Genomic DNA, 23,933 nt, shown 5'->3' on the forward strand with positions numbered 1-23,933 from the left:
ACAACTCTGTCGCAGGAATCCCTTTCCCGGGAAACCCAAAGTTCACTCATGACTCTCGTTCGCCAATCGTTCGCTCCAGACCTCGAAGCAGCTCGGCTTCTTGTCCGACTCACTCGCTCCGCCTTCTCTTCCTCCTCTTCCTCTTCGTCGTCGGCCGGTTCCGGTTTCATTTAAAACATTAACTTTTTCACCTTTTGAAAATAGTAATCTCTATTTCCCTCAAACAACAACAATAATAGTACATGGAATCAAAAATGTTTGCATTGGATGAAAACCACAACAACGGAAGTGACGAATCCGTAACAGTACGAAGAGGAGAACATCAATCCTTTTGTATCCCTGGACGTACTATTTTTCATAATGTCTTTCTTATCCGTGATACCATTCGGTTTTGTAACAAGTTTAACAAGAATGTTGGTCTGTTTTTCATTGACCAAGGAAAAGCCTTTGATTGTATTGACCACATGTACCTTTTTAGAGTTTTGGAGAATTTTGGTTTTGGGCCTATTTTTATCTCGTATGTTAGGCTTTTGTATTGTAATATATCCAGTGTTCTTAAAATTAATCAAGTATTGTGTAGCCCCATTGCTGTGCAACGGGGATTACGGCAAGATTGCCCTCTATCTGGACTTTTATACTCTCTTGCCATCGAACCTCTTCTGCTCCAATTACGTACGCACATTTCTGGCTTCACTGGATCAATTCTTACCACACCGCTAAAAGTCTCTGCTTATGCAGATGATGTCTGTATTTATGTAAAAAATAATGCTGATGTCACTGCGGTGGCTCAGGCATTAGAGACATATTGTCAAGCTTGTTCAGGCCAGGTGAACTGGAAGAAGAGTGAAGCCCTTTGGATAGGACCTGGAGATTGCCCACCAATTGTCCTGCCAGGAGGAGTGAACTGGCAGAAAAATGGCATCAAATACCTCGGTATTTTCCTAGGAGACAACACCTTTGAGCAGCAGAACTGGGTCGGATTACCGGACAAGGTAATCGCAAAAGTAGCCCGTTGGAAAGGACTTCTTTCTCAACTTTCTTACCGCGGAAGAACTCTCGTCATTAACAATCTTGTCGCCTCTACGCTATGGCATAAGATGATATGCCTACAACCGCCTGGGAGCCTTCTTATCACACTCCAAAAGAGCATTGTCGATTTTTTCTGGAGTGGGAAACACTGGCTCCAACCCGCCGTGGCATACTTACCACTGAAGGTGGCCAAGGTCTCATTGACATCCGCAGCCGGATTATGGTCTTCCGGCTTCATATCGTTCGTCAACTTATATATGGAGATGAAGCCCTACTCTGGAGGCCTCTGGCTAACTGCATATCGCAGCTTACATGCAAGCTGGGCTACTGCCGAGAACTTTTCTTGATGAACCCTCATCAAATCGATTTAGCCTTGCTGCCCACCTTTTACCAAGGGGTGATGAATGCCTGGCAAGCCCTGTCCTTTTCCCGTGAAATGGCAACATACAACGTGGAAATGTTGTTGAATGAACCCCTATGCTACAACCCTTCCTGGAAAACAGTTTAAATAATAGGGGACTCGTTCAACGTTTTGTTGATGCCAAGCTGCTGCGAGTAAAAGACCTCATGACAGAGTCTGGGAGCTGCTGGGTGAGTGCTGCTGCTGTGGCACAAAAAACTGGAATAAAATCTGTCAGGATCATCTCTCGGTTCCTTCAAGAGATATCCACAACGTATCGTAGTACCTGCGAGGAACTTGGACCTTCCCCCGAGGAAACAACAGGTGACTTCCCTAAACTCCTTGTCTTCAGTCCGCCACTTAATCTGTCCCCTGGCCTGAACAGCCCTGATGATACTGCATTATCCCTTCCTTCCTTTCCAAAGAAAACTTTGTACAACGCGTACGTTAAAATTTTATATGCAAAAACATTTTCTGAGCACCCGAGGCTTCGATGGCGGGATTTTTTACCCCCAATACCCCCCAACTGTCTCAATTGGCGAAGTTTTTATCTCTTGCCTACTCCAAAGTATGTTGGAGATATTCAATGGAAGCTTGTACACTGGATTTTACCTTATAATGTTTTACTGAACCGGTTTTTTACTGCTAATTCTAATCTATGCCCTTTCTGTGCATCCGTTGAAACTTTACCGCATATATACCTTGAATGTGAACGATTGCAAACTCTTTTTACCTTCCTCCAGGAACGCTTTGTGAAGCTCGGTTCTCTCTTCAATTACAATGTTTTTATTTATGGTGTTCTAGGACCGTCTTCCCTTAGGAATGTTGTTTTAATGAACTTTTTAATTGGTCAGGCCAAGTTTGCAATTTACAAGTCCAGGAAGAAAAAAATGGGAAACGTTTCTGGTTCTTCATATGATGTACTGCTCACCTTTAAGGCTCTTGTAAGTGCAAGACTAAAGCTAGAGTACCGGTTTTTAAAAATGAACAAGAATTTAACATGTTTTAAAGAAAAGTGGGTTTTTAATGATGTCATATGCAAACGATGATGATGATTTGTTAATAATTTCTCCTTGAAACCATTTTAGTTATTGTGTTTCTTTCTTTGTGGCTGTACATAACTGATCCTTTTCACTTTTGTAATAAAAGGAAGAAACAGTCAGTCTCTCTCTCTCTCTCCATTGTTACATACTTACTGTAGGTGATGATAAAAAGTGACTAAATATAACAACACTACTTGTTGATTATACATAACATGATGATAATGATTACTCTGCACCCACCCTGAATAACCACTTTGTTATTCTGGTGCAAAAATGCTTATATTAAAATATCATTACAGTATATGCAAATATTCGCCTCACATGTGCAGTCAAGTCACAATTATAGATAATAACAGGTCTGCAAATTATTGTTCGCTCAAAATAGTGTTTCCAATATGTACTCTACAAAGTTCTAAATGAAGTGTCTTGACTTTCGTAATGATTTATTTTGTTTCACACATCATTTACCCGAGGCTGACGTTCATCATTAGTTCATCACATTTATCCCATGTGCATGCTCCTTCCCAGCATGCATGTTTATACGATTCCCTTTTTAGCCGATTGGATCCTCATTTTTGTACAGCATGTTTGAAATTTCCTTGTCTTTAAAATACCAAACATTTTCTGAAAAGCTTTCAAACTCTGGGTCACAGTATGCCTGCACATGCCATAAATGTATACAAAGGCAAACTGAAAGTGATTATTATACTTTTGCTCAATTCTCATGATCTACCTGGCATGAACATGTAAAGTTTCTATAATTATGGTAGTTAATTGTGTATTAGATAGACTTTTTCATACAAGGTGGAAGGTGGTGGAGGGTGGTATGTGTTGGTGGGGCTTGTGTAGTCAGTGTTGGGGTGGGGGAGAGGGGATTCAAGCTGTTTGTACGGTTTAGACTGGGTGTGGGACAACGTTGGCATATAATAAAATATTTTTAAATTGAGGAAGCCTAATAACATAATCCTCAGATCCTTGTACAAGGAGAGATATAAATATGGAATGGTTTGGTTCAAATAGATGGCTGGATGTTATTCGTGCAATATTCTTCTTTTGAGGCCTGGTGTTGGCTTGGCGGTTAGGGTGCTGGCCTGGGATCCTAGGAGTCTGAGTTCGAATCCCGGTCGATCACTGAATTAACGCGGGGGGGGGGGGGGGGGGGTTGACTCAGCCTGTTCATACCTTCCGAGGTCGGCAAATTGAGTACCAGCTTGCTGGGATGAATGATCACGGTGTGTACCCCGACTTAGAATAGGTACCCCGTATCCCTGCACATCGTAAGAGCGTGACCAAGGGTTGGCGTCAGGAAGGGCATCCGGCCATAAAAAACATTGCCTCAAACAGGGAACCATGATTGTCATGGGGCCCGCAAGGCTAACCCCCGCTCTAGCGGGGAAAATGGCCTTAAAACGATCATTCATTCATATTCTTCTTTTGAGGGTATATGCCCATTATAAGTACTAGCGTTGATCGGTGCATTTTGTGCGCCTCATCACACATCGCTGCAGAGGCATAGGCATCCTTGACAATGCCTGCTTTCTCTGGGAGTAAGGGAAGGGTGGTGGGTGTGGTTGAGTGAGGTGATGGTGGATCAGGGGGTTGTGGAGGGATGGGAGAACAGTGGAGGGGGGGGGGGGGGGGGATGGGGAGGATGGTGAATTTGGGATGGGGATGATGGGGGTGGGGGTGAGGAGGGCGGAGGGAGGGGTGGTAGGAGAGGTCGGCCAAATATATTTTGTGCTCTGAATATGCAGTGCATTCAGAAAGTATTCAGACCCCTTCACATTTTTCACATTTTGTTATGTTGCAGCCTTAAATGCTGAAATCGTTTAAATTCATTTTTTCCCTCATCAATCTACACTCAACACCCCAAAATGACAGAGAAAACAGAATTTTAGAAAGTTTTGCAAATTTATTAAAAAGAAAAAACTGAAATATCACATTGACATAAGTATTCATACCCTTTGCTATGACACTTGAAATTTAGCTCAGGTGCCTCCGATTTCTCTTGATCTTTGAGATGTTTTTACACCTTGATTTGAGTCCACCTGTGGTAAATTCAATTGATTGGAGATGATTTGGAAAGGCACACACCTGTCGATATAAGGTCTCACAGCTGACAATGCATATCAGAGCAAAAACCAAGCCATGAGGTCGAAGGAACTGCCTGCAGAGCTCAGAGACAGGATTGTGTCGAGGCACAGATCTGGAGAAGCCTACAAAAAAAATCTCTGCTGCATTGAAGGTTCCCAAGAGCACAGTGGCCTCCATAATTGTTAAATGGAAGAAGTTTGGAAAAACCAGGACTCTTCCTAGAGCTGGCCGCCCGGCCAAACTGAGCAATCGGGGGAGAAGGGCCTTGGTAAGAGAGGTGACCAAGAGCCCGATGGTCACTCTGGCTGAGCTCCAGAGATCCTGTGTGGAGATGGGAGAAACTTCCAGAAGGACAACCATCACTGCAACACTCCACCGAACTGGGCTTTATGGCAGAGTGGCCAGACAGAAGCCTCTCCTCAGTGAAAGACACATGAAAACCCACTGAGTTTGCAAAAAAGCACTGAAAGGACTCTCAGACTGTGAGAAACAAGATTCTGTGGTCTGATGAAACCAAGATTGAACTGTTTGGCTTCCGTCTGGCCACTCTGCCATAAAGCCCAGATCGGTGGAGTATTCATATGCCATATATGGTCACTGAATTCAACTACCAACTGTTTTTGAAGTCAACATAGACCAAATTTCTAAAATCCTCAATTTTCATCTGATTGACTTGGAATTTTAAGAGGATGTAGAGAGCATACCTTTGCCTGGTGAACAGTTTACGTTTTGTATCTGAGAGCAGAAAATAACAATACAGAATCACATTTAATCAAAATCAATCACAGGAATCACCATAGGTCCAGTCTTTCATACCCTGATCTACCCCTCGTTTTTGGCCATATCACTCAATGGTGAAGAATCACTTTAAAAGTTCTACTAGCTGGATTCGGATCCAGATCTTCACCAAAATTTAATCGATTCTTCCTTGTAACACACACAACCTGTCCAACAAGTTTCATCAAATCCATCCACAGCTTTTTGAAATATCCTGCGATGTATCCTTTTTGGCCCTATCTCCCAATGGAGAAGAATCACTTTAAAACAAGCGTTACGCCTAGGTCCCCCGTCGGTGAAGTGATGAGTTGACAAAGTGGAAGACGCAAGGCGGCCATCTTGGATTTTGACGTGGCGATCCAGTTTTCAATAGCGTTCTCCCTTATGCGTAGATACACCCACACACCAGATTAGAAGTTAGTAGTTCGTTTATTTTTCCAAGATATTTCGCTCTCAAGGTTCAGACATATATATATATATATGGTGGCGGCCATATTGGATTTTGATGTGGCGACCCGATTTTCAAAAGCGTTCTTCCTTATGCCTCAATACACCCACACACCTGATTAGAAGTTAGTAGTTCATTTATTTTTCAAGATATTCCGCTCACAAGGTTCAGACATTTACTTTTCAAGACATCGTGCTCACAAGGTTTAGATATGGTGACAGCCATCTTGGATTTTGATGTGGCGACCTAATTTTCAATAGGGTTCTTCCATATGCCTAGTTGCACCCACACACCAAATTAGAATTCGGTCCTTCGCTTACTTTTATAAAGATATTGCAGTGCACGTACGCACGGACACACACACCGACTGAGGGGAAAACCATAGTCCCCCTTTCGCTCCGCGGTGCGACGGGGGACAAAAATCTAGTAGCCGGATCTGAATCCGGATCTTCACCAAAATCTAAAAATTTCGTCCTTGTCACATACACTACATCTCTGCCAAATTTCGTCCAAATCCATCCACAACTTTTTGAGATATCTTGTTCACAAACGGAAAGACCGACAAACAGACAGACAGACAGACAGGGTTGAAAATATAACCTCCATCCACCTTTGGTGGTGGAGGTAAAAAGAAAGGTATACAAGTACAGATACATTCAAAGTACACCGCCCCCATGCCAAATAATTAAATATCCTACAGCGCGGCATTGCCGGGGCGCCTCAGGCGCCCGGCAATACCGCAGTGCAGCTCATAGAGGCTGCTTTGGGAGGGAGAGGTGTACACTAATTGATTGATTAATTGTATAATTAAAATCAATAAAAGATTATCACAAAATATTTTCTTAATCAATTGGCTAATAGCATAACTAAACCACTAGTGCTTCATCCGAAGATGTATCTTTTAGAAATTTAATTAAGTCATTAATTAAAAAATTAAATAATTAATTGATTAATCAATCAATAATTAATCAATGAATCAATAAATAATTGATCGATTAAATGATTAATCAATAAACCAAAAATATCCTTAATAGCCACATCACTTGGTCACTGTCATGTCCAAATATTAGCTTCCCAGCTCAAAAGGTGCCTGAGATATTGGCCAAATGAGAAAGAAAATAAATAAATGATTAATAATAAAAATAAATAAATAATAATCATTAAAAAATTAAATTATTAATCAATTCGGTCAGAGAACACATAAACCACCACCATTTCATCAGAATCTGTAACTTGAAAAAAAAAAAAATTGTCATTAATCGAATAATTAAATAATTAATCGATTAATTGATTAATTGATTAATTAATAAATCAAAAATAGCCTTTGCAGCCAAATCACCTGGTCATTGGCATGTCCAAATATCAGCTTCCTAACTCAAAAGGTGCCTGAGTTGATGGTCAGAAGAGAAAGGAAATTTGATTAATTAAATAAGTACTTAATTAATCGCTAATAATTAAATAACTCCTCAATTAATTGATTAATCAAAAAACAAAAAATAAAGGTTTTTGACAAAGGACTTGCTCACTACTGTGCCGAAATTTCAGCTTCCTAGCTCAAAGGATGGCTGAGATATCGTCCGGACAAGAAAACAAGAAAGCAAGAAAACAAACAAACAAACAAACAACCAGAGTGAAAACTGATTACTCCCTTTCAGCGTGCGTCACTGCCGAGCCCCCTTCGGTGCCCAGCAATGACGATTTGCAATGCCTGGAGATGGCATAGGAAAGGTGCGGTGTACAATTATCTAAGATAGAAAATGTGACATGTGATCTTTGACTTAAAACATACAAGTCCTGCATCTTACTATAATTCACCAAATATCCGTCCGTCCGTTTGAAGGTACCGCAAAAACGGCTCAACCGATCGCAACGATATTTTGGGTGGGTATTCCTGGGACCCCTGGGAGTAAAATAGGCCATATTGTTTTTCCAATATTTCCAAGTTTTCCAATTTTTCATTTTTCCAAACACGATGGAATAATATTTACCGATATGAACAGTGATGTGGCTTTTGTTGAAATTCTACAAATACTGTTTATTCTATGTACGAGGAGAGAGTAGATAGACTCCTGACGAACTCTTCCTGTATAAACGTGCGGCCCCGAAGTAACATGGCAGCGTGTGCAAAGCGACCGAGAAACAGGTGTAGCGGCCCCTTCCGTGTTACAGATTCGGCACGCACTCTTCACACAAACGTTCGACTGAGAAAGACGTGTAGCGGCCGCTTCCGTTTTGCTGAATTCAATCTTTTTTCAAAATCGGCGCCATGTTCTGTTTAGATTTTGATGATTTGCCTGTGATAAGATTCAACGGATGTTTATATGAATCGTTTAAAATAAAATAAAAGCCTTCAATTTCTGATATTTTGCCTTTTCATTTGGGCCTCCCAATTGAAGCCCCGCCGATAGGATGGGTACCGTTGCTAGTATAATATAATTTCGTCAGTTTTTTCATGAATGTTAATGTTCTTCCTCAACCTGAATGCTGCTCAGACTGACATGCTGATCCCCTGCTCTCCATCCATTCTTAAAAAGATCAATCTACAGAGAGTGACACTTGGGGATCACCACCTGATCTCTGCCTCTACAGTTTCAAATCTAGATGTCACTATGAACCAAACTCTTTCCTGTATTCTACACATTGCTAAAATCTGTAAAACTATATTTTCTTCCATCTGCACAATGTCGCTCAAATCTGCTCAAGCCTAAATCAGATGACAAATTAAACTCACGTTCATGCTCTCATAACATCATGCTTCAATTACTGTAACTCCATGTTAGTAGGCTTGTCTGCTTCATTTCTCAAGGCCTTTCAGTTCATTAAAGACCACGGCTGTAAGGCTCATCATTAAGGCTCATTAATTTGATCACATCACTCCATTTCACAAAAATGTGAATGGCTCCCAGTACACGAACGTATACATTAAGTCTTTGCTTCATTCATTTATTTTGTGTGCAGCAAGTAGCTGCTGGTTTGCATCATTTCCTAGCAGTGCGGCAGTCTAGCCTATCCCCTGTAGGCTAGAACAGGAATGTTTAATTTGGCCATGGTGCTGGCGATAGCTTGCCTACTCTTCGTGAAGGACACCATGGGATCTTTAACGTCCACCAACTAATGCTCCCACACGAGTCTCCCAGTTTAACGTCCATCCTAGGGACCGTGCACACATTGATGCCTTGCCCGGCCTGCGAAACACCAGGATGACAGTTTATAGCTGGATCAGTATTTTAACCAAAGCTAGAGATCTTGGAGGCAAGTGTGCATACATCTATGCCATCCTAAGTTTTTGTTAATAACTTTTCAAAGCCAAATCTAAATTGGTTCCTGCCTGTATTTCTGACCTAATCAGACCTTTTACCCTGGCAAGAAAGCTACAATCAAGCATGTCGTATCACTTCATAATTCCTTGCACAGGATGAAGTCTATAGCGATCAAACACACTATTCAAATATGATCCCTATCTGTGGAACTCTGCTTCTAAGTCACACAGCCTCAAAAATTAAGGTTTATAAATATTTCTTAAAATCCAATCTTTTTTCATCGCTTCCTCTATTTATTTTTTACTTTTCTTATCTCTTCCTTCTTTGTGAAGAACTTTAAGATTTGGGATAACAATGAAAGACTCCTGTATATTCTTACTTTACAAATATGGAGGCATTTGTGACCTCCCCAACTCTTCCAGCATCACTTATCTTGGAGACATATTGTAGTTCCACAATGTTCGGACCATTGCACATGCAACATGCATGCAATGGTTCGAACGTATTGGAATTCTGCCCCCAAGATTTAACATTAACGTACAAAAGCAGCCTCTGCCATTGTTAGAGTTTTTAAAAAGGCCAAATATCCATAAATCACAAGTCTAAAGTGCGTGTGGCTCTGCGAAGGTACGTTTTATTGTTTTTGTTTAACATAGAAATAGAGTTTATTGAACAAGAATAGAACATTATTTGAAAAGAAATCAGTGATGTAGAAAATAAATGCATGCAATTTTATTGATATGTGTTGTAATAGATGTGAGTTTTCTCACCATCGCTTGCAGTAGGCAAACCTTTGTTGCAATGTTACTCCCAAACATAACGAGAAAAACTGGTTTACTCTTCAAGTGGTTACAAAATAATATAATTCAAGTCTCAAGTTTTAAATAAGCTCCACCACACTGACTCAATAAAATATAATTAATCAAATTTAAATGCAGAAACTAAATCAAATTCCAAAGGGTTTAAAAAAACACAAGGATCTTGTCTTTTTTAATCTTGCCCCGTAGGGGTTGCGAGACTATTGTAAGGCGTGTGTGTGTGTGTGTGCGTGTGCGTGTGTGTGTGTGTGTGTGTGTGTGTGTGTGTGTGTGTGTGTGTGTGTGTGTGTGTGTGTGCGCAGGTGCATGCATGTGCATGTGCATGCTTGTCCAGGTATATATATATATTTTCACGTTAATTTTTTTTCTTTGCAATGGCTTGTCCAATTGATGCAAAACTTTAAACATGGGGTGGGACACCCCATGGAGAATATTTTATTGATAACTCTAATTGATGTCATAGGTCACATGGTATGGCAGCCATATTGGATTAAAGGAAAAAATTTGGACATCAGCTTTGTCTCTGAAACAGCTCAATGAAAAAATTGAAACTTGACATATACTCGTATATGTCAGACTCCCATGGGGTTATCTAGTGTGATAATGATTATGTCTTTGGTGAAGTGGTATTCCAGCCATAATTTCCTAATCTAAACAAGAAAAAGAGCAATTGGAGATTGCAAACCCTCGCCAGGATGTATTTTCGGTGGTTTTTAAGGCTTTTGTGTTAAATCAAATATGGCGGCCAAACCACGTGACCGATGATGTTATCATTATTTTTTTTTCTAAACTAATTTATTCCTAGATTATGCTCAAGAAATTTCAACTTGATTGGATGAAGTTTTGTACTTGTCGAATTATGACGTCATAATGGAGGCACCTATGACATGATCATTCACATATTTTATTCCCCATGGAGAGTATTTAAAATGAGCCATGTCTCAATTTTTTCTATTCAGCGCTTTCCGAGATATAGAGGTGCAAGGTTTTTCGGTTTTCCCAAGATGGCGGCCGAACCACGTGACCTATGACGTCATAATTCTCATTAAAAATTATACAGGTGGAGATGCACCTATGGTGAAAATGTCCCGTCAATCGGACCAACGGTTGCAGAGAAAATTATATTTATTCTGTGCGGACAAACAGACAAACAAACAGACAAACAAACAAATGGACTCAAACGCAATACCCTCGCCTCTGGCGAGAGTAAAAATCTGAAACTTTATATATTTCATCTACAACTCAACGTGTGAAGAATTAAATTTATGATGTCATCCGTCCACATGATCCGATGGCCATATTGGATTGAAAATAAAAACCTAAACAATCTTCTCCAGAACCACTTAAGATCGATTTGAAACTTCATACATATGTTTGACTAGCCATGGGGAATACAGTTTGAATTTTTTTTTTCATATTCACATTCATATTCATTATGGAATTTTAGCCTTCGTGTGCACAAAAGTGGGCATTAAATATCCGAATAACCAATCAATAGTCAATAAAGTTATGAATAATGGCAATGTATGTGACACAATAGGGTGCATGGATGATACGGATATATGGGCCATAATAGCAGTGGGCCATAATAGTAGCATGTTCAATTAACAATGGTATTTTTGTTCAGAATGAGCGCATGTTCAGATTCAGATTTTTGTTCAGAGAGACTGTGCACTCTACCAAGTGCCCTTCTAGTTTTATTTGTATTCATTTGATCCTGTTAAAACACAATACAACTCTGATGGCAACAAACTTCAACAAACAACACGGTCACAAAATGCAAATAATTTTCATTCATACTAAAAGGCATTTTGATATGGCCAAGGATCTGGGCTTTGTCATCATTGTACATGATAGAAAAATCCAAGTGTAAAAGACTAATATCACTTTAAATAATACCCAATAATGGGAATCTGTTAAGCTGAGGACCGAATTCTGTTTTGATCTGCTAAATTTGAACAACATGAACCAAATATGCGATTAAAAAAGCAAACGCTTAGCATGATAATGTTATTATTTTCCTCCTCACGGGTCGAGGAAAATTATTTTAAGATAAAGTCACGACTCCATGAACATCGGCTTTTGTATAAAACACATTAACCAATGTGTATTGACAAATTACTTTTCTTTATAGGTGCAAAATCCTTGATGTATATTTTACATTGTCACATTGTTCTCATTTACAAGGCATTCATATAGCATTCAATGGAATAGGCTTCTCTTTGGATTGGCACTCCTGCAGTTAATCCGTCACCTTTAGAATACAGTAAGACAAAAGCACTGGCTGTAGATTGTCACATGCTGAGGGATTGAAAAAACCCACAGGGGACAGCTATATGTGACTACATCCACAGACGGAAGCCCCACTCCAAATCATGGGGCCACTTACAGGCCCTGATGACGAATAGTAAAAAGGTCCATTAACTAACACCTCTGGAATCAGGACTCCTGCCACATTGATGGTAATGCAGAAAAACCTCTTTCAACTTTTATCACAGCTATCTCACATTTATTTTTCACCACAAATCTTATTCTAAATCTAAATTTTTTACCTTACAATCCATTAAGCACAACACTTAAAAAGCATATGACGGTCAGATACAAGTATTTCAATTCAATGTAGGGGGTGTATTGTTACACTGGAGGTGGTATAAATTAGCTAGTATGTTAAGTTAGCGTTGTCCCTGTGGTTTTTTTTTAATACTAAGTCGAGGCTCCTGTAAGAGCTAACACATATAACATATAATAAAGGGAGTGGGAGACAAGAGGGGGAGAGAGAGGGAAGCACAACAACAGTAGAGAACAGAGACATCGGGAGATCTGTGGAAGGGGGAGGGCTGGGGCAGGGTACACTGGTACGCATATAAACCAGATGCACGCTGAGCATTCTGGGGAGGATTACGTCATTTTGAAAGTCCAGTATTTTAATGGCTGCAGCATTTGTACAGGGGGCAGCACCAGTAGAGCTTCCCATATTGGAACATATTGTTGCGAATATGGAATTTGGCCTCCATATCCGCTTGTAAATATTCCCCTATTTTCTCCAATACTCCCCAACTTTCCCCGATCCCCCATTCCCTAGTCCCATTGCATGTAAATAACAATCAGTAGAGCCGACCTTCCCCTTATTCCCCCATTAAATGTCGTGCCCAGGTCCACCGCACCACACGTAGACAACTTTCGGACATCTTCCTAGTTATTCTTATTCTATGTCAGTTAAGGCCTCGTCTCCATTAATTATGACTCTTCGTTGCACCAGAATGTGATTATATGGCATCAGTAGTGAGTTTAGGACCTTTCCCATACCTCCTTCCATCTTATTCCCCAACAATTACAACAACAACAGAGGAGATGGCGGCGGAGCGGGGGAGGATGCGTCCTCACACCGGCTCGATTAGCGCCATAGACCATGCGCTCCACGGGGTTACCACGAAGGGGCTCCTTGTCAGCTCCTCGTCAAGGGCGGAGCCTGGTAAACCCCCCGCACGCACCCAATGAGAAGCAACGTGCCGATTCCACGAGGCGGAGCTAACGAGCCGAGGGCGTGTCACTCCCCGCCGGATATACGCGGCCCCGCGCCGGATGTGAGTCAGATGCGCACCCAGCTTGGAGAAGGAAAGCCACCTGCGAGCGCTGAGTCAGATGCGCCCCTAGCTGGAGAAAGAACGTTGCCTACGACCGCTGAGAGGAAGAGAACCCGCCTGTGAAAGAACGTTACCACCTCGAGCGCTGTGCAACCTTCCGCATCTTTGGACCGGACCGGACCGTACTGTACCCTGCCCCGAGCCCAGGAGGACCTGGAGCCATCGATCCTGCCTTTCCTAGCCATCAAACCCCCGTGTGAGTCAGCCGTTGTCCCGTGTGTCTGTCGTCTGTCCGGGGTTAATATAAGAGTGTGTCTAAGTGCCTGTCTTCCTGTAATATACCTCTAGCCCCTGTAATCTAACCTTTTCCGTACGAATATACTTGAGAATCGAAACATTGGTGTCGTATTGTGTTATTGTAATCCAGCCGGGTGTCTTCTTTTTCTTATTGAGCCAGCGTGGCGCGGCTTCGTCAACGTCGAGTATAATCGGTAACTTGTGCAGACGTGGTCATACCAAAACCGCTCGGTAAACTAACATCTAAGCCACGTCTGTAACAATTGGTAGTCAGGAGGTGGGATTCGAACCTGGGACTAAATTTATTTAGCCCAAATTGTGGACACCAATTGTGTTAGTACAGTAACAATTGGTGTCGAGGAGTGAGATTCGGACCCGGGACTAAATTAGTTAGGCCCAAATTTTGGGAGGGAAAATCGATCCGGAGCGCGTACGGCGCTCGACCAAATCGATCCGGAGCGCGGTCCCGCGGTTACTGCGCTCGACGAAATTATAACGGCGAAATTTCGAATTTGTGTTACGAAACTCGAATTTTGAAAGTCGCGCCATGGCGGATCAAGACGGCTGGGGTCCGGTAGGGGAGAGTGAAGCAGGGTCGGTCCAGGACCAAATTGAGGGACATGAGGGACATGAGGAGAGCGAAACAGCGAGGGTAGCAGGCACGCAAAATGGCGCCTCGCAAGAGCGCGCGGTAGCCGAGCCCGCTGTATCAACGGGCTTTAACATGCAGCCGATTGACATGCAGGCCCTCATTGCGCAGTTACAGGCAGCTGTACAGATGAGTATGGAGAGCCAAATTGAGCGATTTAGTGAGCGGTTGAGTAATAAAATGGAGGCTCAGAGTGAGCAAATCGAAGCAACAATAAACGGAATGAGGGCCGATAGGAAGGAAAGGGAGCAGAGGGACAGAGACCGCAAGTTGGGCGAAAGGGTCCCAGGGGTGCACAAGGAAGTAACGCGGGTCGAAAAGCGCTGGTTGAGCGAAGCGGAGGAAAGCACGGGTACAATGACGGGGGTAGAAAATAGAATGGCTGCCCAGGAGAATCAGATAGAGGGAGTGAAAAATGGGTTAGAGGGGTTAGAAAACACCATGGAAGGCAAATTGAGGGACATGAGGGACCAAGCGGAAAGGGAAGTTAACCAAATGGGGCAGCAGATAGAGGGGGTCAGAATGGGGGTAGAAACCAAACTGGATGCTCACAGGGAGGAAATGGAGCAGATGAGGGTGGCATCTGGGCAGGAGATGCAAGTGATGGGAGAGGAGATCAGAAGAGGAGTGAGTGAGGAGGTCGGAGGAGTGCGCGAGGAGGTGAGGCACTGTAAGGAGCACATGGAGAAGGAGGTGAGAAAGGGGACTGTAAAGTTACAGGGGGGCATAGAGGTCCTGACGCAGGAGGTGGAGCAGCTAACAGAGGGACAAAAAGAACTAACGGACCAGGTAAAGAAGAACACAGCGGTAATAGAGGGTTTAAAATCGACACAGAAGGAGATGAAAAAGGACGTAGGGGTAATTAAAAAAGAGTGCCAGACGGTGCATGAGGACCTGACGAGGAAAATGGACGAGGTGATAGAGGTAATGGAGACGAAGGACCGGCAGGTGAGGACGCACCTGGAAACGGTCAAGGTAGCCTTAGAGGACGAGCTGGAGGAGACGTACCGGGGAATAAAAGAGGTGAGGCACAAATTAGAAGAAGTGGAAGAAGGGGTGAGCGAAATTAAGAAGCGACGGAGAGGGGATAAGAAAGAGATAAAAGAGGAGATAAAAGAATTGGTCCAAAGTCTGTTTGGATCGTGATGTGCTCATTAACCGGATGAGGGATTCGCAGGTGATGGAGGAGAAGCGAAGAGGAAGAGGACCCGGTGTAAGTGGTGACCAATATGGTCGTGCGTATGATGCGCCAGGGGATTTAAAAAGCTTGGGGATTGGTTTGGATCCGGGTGTTCGTGAAAGGCCGTTGGTGAGGTGTGTGACAGGTCTGGTGTGCGAAAGAGGAGGTGTGCGAGAAAGTCCGACTCTGGGGTGTGTGAGGAAAAAGTGTGTGCCAAGGAGTGAGGGTGCTGGCGAGAGTGAGTCGGTCGTAGCGCGTGTGCGAGGGGGCACATGGAAGCGTGGTGTGGTAAGTGTTACAGAGGGTGTGACGGGAGAGTGTGCGCAGGAGTGTGCGCGAGAAAGGTGTGTGACGGACAGGTGCATGAGGAAAGAGTGCGCTGTCAGAAGTAAGGAAGAGTGTCCACCTGTGGTGAGTGTTACAGAGGGTGTAACGGGAGAGTGTGCGCGAGAAAGGTGTGTGACGGACAGGTGCATGGGGAAAGAGTGTGCTGTCAAGAGTAAGGGTGAGTGCGCTGTCAGGAATGGAGGTGAAAGTAGTGAGAGTGACATGGAGCGTGAGTTAGTTGAGACAGGTGAGCGAGGATGTACACCTGGGATGGAAGGATGCACACCTGGAATGGTAGAGCGTGAGTGGGAATGCACGCTGGAGTTGGTGGTGAGGCACGTGGTTGGGTGTGCGAATGAGAGCACACCTGTGATTGTCACAGAGGAGGTGACTGAGGAGGGGGCGCGAAGAGGTGTTTTGGTGAGGTGTGCGACCAACGAATGTGTGCCAAAGTGTTCGGTGGTCAGGTGTGTGACCAAGGCTGTGAGTGGAATGGGTGTACCGAGGTGTGTAAGGAACGGTACGAGGAGCATGGAAACGGCTGGATGTGTGAGCAAGGAACGGGCTGCGGGGTGTAAGCGTCCAGGTGAAGCATCGACGTTACACGGGTTAGAGGTTAGAGCGACTTTTAGCCGAAGCAGGCCCTCGGTGCGTGCCGGGCCTCGCTTTGAACGGCCGCGTCCAGGCTCCACTAGGCGGAGCTGGCAGCCCGATAGAAAGGGTCGTCATGGCGACCACGTTTTGTTGAGACGTGCCGGCAGGTCGAGATCGGGACATTGGATGGCTCCACGCCGAGGTGATGCATGGGATCTCGGCCCGGGTAAGCCCCCGTCCCTGCACCGAGTGCCGGACGCATCCAGCCGCAGGCACAAAACAACCAGCATCCATTGCTTGGCTTTACGAAGCCGGGCTTTGGACAGGGATTGGCGCACCGAGAGGTATTAGTGCCAGAGGACTGGGGGATTGAGGAGCGATGTGCCCGGTGGGTAAGAGTGGCATCCCTGCCACCCTGCCCAGGGGGGGCAAAGGAGCAATAGCTTATGGGGTGTATGGCAGTGAAAACTAGCCCGGGTGGGTTAGGATATTGTGTGTAGGGATCTAGAAGAGATTGACATTAGGTAACGTTAAGATTAGTTAGTGACTGATACCTGTAGTGGGGACGCAGGTAGATTAGTATGGATGATAATGACGAGGGAGCGCAATAGTTTAAAGGGACGACTGGGAAGCGCAAGTTTCAGAAGGGAGTAGTTAGCTGAGATGATGCCGTGTTTGTGAGAATTGAACAGGTGTGATTGCACAGGTGTGCAACTGGACAGGTGTGTGGAGCAGTGTATGAGTAGTGAGTGTTGTGGATCAGCGCGAATGCGCTTGGGGAGAGAAGGGTGCCGGTGGCACCAAGTGTGAGAGCACAGGTGTGCAGGTACAGGTGTGTGGAGAGAGTTGGAGTGAGTGGTACGGAGTGGTGTGCATGGTGCGAAGGTGTGGATGGGGGAAGAGTGGACCCCTTTCACGAGCACCCGGGGCGGGTAGTGTAAGTGTTAGGTAGAGGGTGCAGGTAAATTGTGGTTGGATATTGGCATTTGTGGTGCGGTTGCAGAATGGTGTTGTGAATGGGTGCATTAGTGTTGTGGAAATGGCTGGGCGTGTAGCCTGTTAGTGTGTGTAGTTGGTTGGGCACTCCACCACTGTGAGGATGTCGGCCAGGTGAGGCCGCAGGTGGGCTCTGGGAGCCGGTAGTTGTGAGTGGGTGCCTGAGGATCCCGGGTGTGGATCGGGCAGCCCAGTGCCAGAGAGGGCACCGAGTGGGGAGAGTGCGAGAGGGCCTTCCCCTGGTAGTTAGGTTAGGGTAAGGAGCAGGTAAGCTCGGAGGCAACTGCAGTGGTGGAGGTGTGCAGGTGGGTAGACCCACTGGGAGAGGTACACGCCGCAGCCCAGAAATTGTGCGAGGGCACCGGGAGATGAATCGGGGGAGTGAGACCCCAAATTGAAGAGCACCACAGTCTGGCCAATGGGAATTGGTTTTTAGAACCCATAGTGCAAGAGGGCCAATGGTTTGGCCGGAGAGAGACCCCGGGTAGTGTAAAGTTGTTAAAGTCATTTAGGAAATAGTTAGGATTGATGAACCTGTCGCACCATACGCAGCCACTTACCTGAGGTGATGATGATGACTCCACACCTGTGTTTTCTTTGTTCTGTGCAGAAGTAAGGATTGCTGTGAGGATTTGTGAGACGCATCACGACGTGGATGAGACATTGGGGTGATTCCATCTCTCCCTCCCTAGGAGGGACTGATGATGAATTCGTAATGGCAAATTATGATGTTGAGTTGGAGATGGCAAATTTTGATGAGAGTTGAAAATGGCAAATTTGATTGGTTAGGAGGGAGAGAAGACGAATTTGGTATATGGGAGGAACGGGGAAGACAGTAGGGATGTTTGTTGATTTGTAAAGTAGATGTTTATGGGTAGTGTTGTGTTTTGTGGATGCAGTAAGGGGTAAGGGAGGGGCCATGTAGGTTACCTGGTGGGGGGGGGCGTACGATAGGAACGTACCTGTCTCACCTGGTTCCCATGTGCCCCCAGTGTGCATCACCTTACATTGCGTGCACTTTTGCGCCCTTACCACCTTACTCACTTGTTTCTTCTTTTGTCTCCCACCTCCGAGGATCTGGCTTTGGGGTAGAGAGAGAGGAGAGAGAGGTGCTGGCTGCGCAGTTGTGGGCCTGCACTTTCGCTGTTTGCTGCCGGGATCGATACACCATATGGACCGCAATGTTTGTGGCCACCCACAATGGACCGCAGTTCGTTTGCGGCCAAGCACCACCCGGGGATGGACCTATGGATCAACGTGGCACCTATGCCATACAGGTGAACCACTAATAGTTAACACCACCAAGTGCACCACAAGAAGAGCAAGAGACACCTGCAGGGTTAGGGGTTGTCGAATTTATTTTTATTCCAATGAACAATGGTGACTGCACCGATTGGTGGTGGGGTGGTGCTGTTGATGCTCGGGAAGGGTGCTCTGCACGTTATTAAAGGCCGTCGGCCACAGAGCACTCGTGGGTTGGTGTATCGATGTTGGCAAGCGCGCTCTCTCTCTATGCATAACATCTGCATATGTTCCTCCAAAAACAGGTCCTGGATCGTAGTGTAAATAGCAGCGTAGTCTTGTAAATAATGCTCCCTACCGGCTGTATGTTTAGTTTGAGAATTCTTTCCGGATTCGGTTATCCTGTGGGTGTGTTTCTGTGAGGAGAAGGGTGCAACGTCGCAGGGGGACATATTTACTCATTTGTGAATATCTGTAAAACTGTCGCACTCAGGGTAGAGTTAATAGTAGAGGGAACTACATTGCGTGCCACACTAAAGTAGGTAAAAATTTATCGGGTCGGGACGCTCCGAGGGTAGAGAAGGGTGCAATGTTGCGAATATGGAATTTGGCCTCCATATCCGCTTGTAAATATTCCCCTATTTTCTCCAATACTCCCCAACTTTCCCCGATCCCCCATTCCCTAGTCCCATTGCATGTAAATAACAATCAGTAGAGCCGACCTTCCCCTTATTCCCCCATTAAATGTCGTGCCCAGGTCCACCGCACCACACGTAGACAACTTTCGGACATCTTCCTAGTTATTCTTATTCTATGTCAGTTAAGGCCTTGTCTCCATTAATTATGACTCTTCGTTGCACCAGAATGTGATTATATGGCATCAGTAGTGAGTTTAGGACCTTTCCCATACCTCCTTCCATCTTATTCCCCAACAATTACAACAACAACAGAGGAGATGGCGGCGGAGCGGGGGAGGATGCGTCCTCACACCGGCTCGATTAGCGCCATAGACCATGCGCTCCACGGGGTTACCACGAAGGGGCTCCTTGTCAGCTCCTCGTCAAGGGCGGAGCCTGGTAAACCCCCCGCACGCACCCAATGAGAAGCAACGTGCCGATTCCACGAGGCGGAGCTAACGAGCCGAGGGCGTGTCACTCCCCGCCGGATATACGCGGCCCCGCGCCGGATGTGAGTCAGATGCGCACCCAGCTTGGAGAAGGAAAGCCACCTGCGAGCGCTGAGTCAGATGCGCCCCTAGCTGGAGAAAGAACGTTGCCTACGACCGCTGAGAGGAAGAGAACCCGCCTGTGAAAGAACGTTACCACCTCGAGCGCTGTGCAACCTTCCGCATCTTTGGACCGGACCGGACCGTACTGTACCCTGCCCCGAGCCCAGGAGGACCTGGAGCCATCGATCCTGCCTTTCCTAGCCATCAAACCCCCGTGTGAGTCAGCCGTTGTCCCGTGTGTCTGTCGTCTGTCCGGGGTTAATATAAGAGTGTGTCTAAGTGCCTGTCTTCCTGTAATATACCTCTAGCCCCTGTAATCTAACCTTTTCCGTACGAATATACTTGAGAATCGAAACATTGGTGTCGTATTGTGTTATTGTAATCCAGCCGGGTGTCTTCTTTTTCTTATTGAGCCAGCGTGGCGCGGCTTCGTCAACGTCGAGTATAATCGGTAACTTGTGCAGACGTGGTCATACCAAAACCGCTCGGTAAACTAACATCTAAGCCACGTCTGTAACAATATATTGTACATGCTGTCACTTAGAGCATTGTTGCTTTTAAAGTACGACCAAACAGACTTTGCTAATAGCAATGTAACAACTCTTTCTCTAATGAAAAAAACTAATATCCATTTAAATTTGGAGAGCCAACTACATCCTGATGGATATACTTACTAGGGTGGTTCTTAAAAATGAAAGTTAAATTCAAAGTCATGCTCCTAAAACTGAAAAAATTTTGTATGGATGAAAAAACCCTTGTCGTGAAATTTTAAGCCATTTGGACTAAATTTAGGAGTTGCACATGAAGTTTGTAATTTCACATATTTGGCTCGCATAAATGTTTGAAGTTGATTATTTATTCGCCACTGCTATACTCGTGATTTTGACCATTACAGTTGACCTATGACCTTGCTATGTACTGCATATTTTGAAGTTGTTTTTAAGTTAATTGAATACAGTACAGCTGTACTCTGGTGTATGCGGTTGCTCTCATTGAAGAATGCAATTGTCTCCTGACAAAGGATGAACAGCAAACCCAGTATCTGCTTCAAGTTGTGACAGAACATCGCAAGAGGTTTCCCGATTGCAGGAAATCAACGCTTATCGGGCACACACATTGAGTGGTTGGCAACCATGAGTCACTGTGCAACCCCTACAACTTGATGTATTCAAACAATATTTCACAGGCAGAAGTTCAACCTCAATACCAAAACAATTAAAGGTTAGGAGTAAAATAATTTTAAAAAAATTTTGGCCTAATACTTACCCCCAATGTCAGGCCTCAGCTTGTTGTCATAATTATCGAGCAGATGGTTGAGGATTTTTGTGACATCACTGTCATACACCCTTGGCGCCAGAGTCCAGGTCTTGTTTACATTCATGTCTTCATGGTCATCCTCCCGCTTCGCCACACTGACGCACAGACACAGCAACACGCTCGGTCCGATCTCTTCCTTCGCTCATGGTATCATTTCAACAGAGTTTCATCGCAGCATGTCAATCAATGCAAGCACAAGTTTAACGTAACACCATAGTGAAGAAGCAGATTCTTTTCAGCAATGCATATAAAGCAGAAGGAATGAGAATGGAGATATGAATATTAAGTAAATGTTAACAATGTCTTCCTCTTTTCCTACATGGAAATCAAATTGGCGTACTAATGAGTTTCTCAAGAAATATTTTGATGGCTCCAATGAGGTAAATAACGAAATTGGTATTGTAAAATGTTCCTTGTAGGTGTGAGATGGAACAGCCAGTCAAATTTCACATGCAACAATGTATTAATTATCTCTGCCACCAAAGGTGCAGAAGATTTATGTTTTCACCCCGTCTGTTAGTTAGTTTGTCTGTCTGTCTGTCTGTCTGTGAGCACGATATCTCAAAACGTTATGGATGGATTCAGACGAAATGTGGTGGACAGTTTGGGTGTGTGTCAACAACGAATTTATTCGATTTTGGTGAAGATCCAGATACGGATCTGGATGTGAGAATATTTATAAATGTAAGTGATTTTTCACCATTGAGATATTGGGACAAAAACGACATACAGTATGATATTTCAAAAAGTTATGGACGAGTTATGACAAAACTAGGTGGATGAGTTTGTTTGGTGACAAGAACAAGCTCATTAGATTTTGGTTCAGGTCCGAATGCAGATCCGGCCTATCAGTTGGATAGAAAGCGTAAACTATTCACGTAGGGTGGTCCACTATTTTTTTGTTTTTTGAAGTGTAATGTTCTCACCCTCCGGAACTGTTCCAGTACCTAAGAAAACACTGCTGGTGAAATAAAAATGAAATTGAATAATATTTATGGGTAGCTCATGGTCATCAAAGTTTCCCCATATGGTCTTACACTAACGTCTTACATTACCGGGGTATTCAGGGTATTCATAACTGCATTTCAGGGTATTCATAACTCAACTTAAATTTCCTGTAAAAGTATGCGTCAATCAGAAACTGTTTCAGTGTCCATGGTAATGTAAGATGTTAGTGTAAGACCATATGGGGAAACTTTGATGACCATGAGCTACCCATAAATATTATTCAATTTCATTTTTATTTCACCAGCAGTGTTTTCTTAGGTATTGGAACAGTTCTGGAGGGTGAGAACATGACATTTCAAAACAAGAAAATTGTGGACCACCCTACTATTCAGCCTGGTGGAGGTATGCACCAGTGGTATGCGGAGGTACAGAGTACGCAGTTCTAGTTTCCAGTGATACGAGCTTATTTCCATAAATTTTATTTGAATTAGCATGTTGGTGCCATTTTGTTTGCTGATCATGTGACTTACAAAAAACAACATATTTGTAAGTATTTTGGTTATTATTAGTCTCACCAAATTACAATACAAAATTACATTTCATACTCAGGCCTTTAGCTGGGTGGTATGACGATATTTTACAGAAATGGGCTGCCTGACATTTAAGTCAGCAAGCTCCACCATTGTTATTCCCAGTTTAACTTTAGTCATCTCCTCGGAAAGACAGGAACAAGAGGATATCGAAAATCTCATCCTATGTACATCAGTCTGTGGCATTGTTGTTATTACCAATTAATGTCAATTTCCCTACTCATGGGAGAGAAGGTTTAACATCATGGTCAAACTTTACAACCCACTATATCTTCACTTTTAGAAAATGGTTTGTAGGAGCAGGAGGAAGACAAATATAGAGATGCTGGGGTGGTACAGTTGGGAGCGGCAGAGAAAAAAAAAGCACAAATGTGCCATATTCTGGAAATGCTTCTATTGCTGTGATTATGAATTGGTTGATCATGTGAGATAAGCAAAAGATTAGCATGTCGCGTGCGTGCCATAAATGGTAAAAAAATAATATCGGCATCACACAGCAATGTTGATGATATAAGACCTTTTGGTGAGCCTCACCGTGCCAATGGCGAATCTTCACTGTGAGATTTTTTTTGCCATTTCGTAGAGTTGTGTTGGTTGAGAAACGAGGAAGGGAAACAGGAAAAAGGAAAGAGTTGAAGGAGTGGGAACACGGGTAGGAGCTTGCACAATGGGGAAGAAATGACGGTTGGAGTGAGGTGTACTGCATTCCCAATGTACTTTACCTGTACTGATACTGTATAGAAGAAGAAAGAACCGTCTATGCTAACCCTACAGCCTGAATATGCTTGAAAAAAAAAAAACCCCCAAATAACAATGAGGTGAAAATTGAGAAGCAGCAACATCATATCAGGAGAATATTGCCAGCATGTCATCACAAGTACAGTACCACTGAAGTAGCTATAACAGACTATGATATTTTGGCCGTCAAAGACATCATGTACGATTCTTCAACATTATTTCACTTTTTTAATCCAATAAATAGAGATATAACTTTTTGAATGACTAGCTGGTTCATTCATACTATTGTGTGGATGGCCATATGGTCTGAAGGGAGTAGGATAGAATGGATATTTCATTTATTCATTTAATTTTTGGAAAAAAAAAATGTTTTT

General features: G+C 43.9%; 1 protein-coding gene across 3 annotated transcripts in view; it reads right to left on the bottom strand.

Annotated features, from left to right (window-relative positions):
• The window catches only part of LOC137437954 (gamma-aminobutyric acid receptor subunit gamma-2), a 196,978-nt gene that overhangs the window by 155,173 nt on the left and 17,872 nt on the right, over window positions 1-23,933 (bottom strand). For 2 of the 3 annotated variants that reach the window (XM_068132741.2, XM_068132742.2), the window contains exon 2: window positions 21,233-21,378. In XM_068132741.2, coding sequence (XP_067988842.2) covers window positions 21,233-21,378 — 146 coding nt within the window. Of the gene's footprint in view, window positions 1-21,232; window positions 21,379-23,355; window positions 23,377-23,933 lie in introns of all 3 variants that reach the window. The other variant, XM_078766723.1, reaches the window with a different exon arrangement.

This window comes from Myxine glutinosa, chromosome 12 (genome assembly GCF_964187855.1).
Source record: "Myxine glutinosa chromosome 12, kmMyxGlut1.1, whole genome shotgun sequence".
Classification (NCBI taxonomy): domain Eukaryota; kingdom Metazoa; phylum Chordata; class Myxini; order Myxiniformes; family Myxinidae; genus Myxine; species Myxine glutinosa.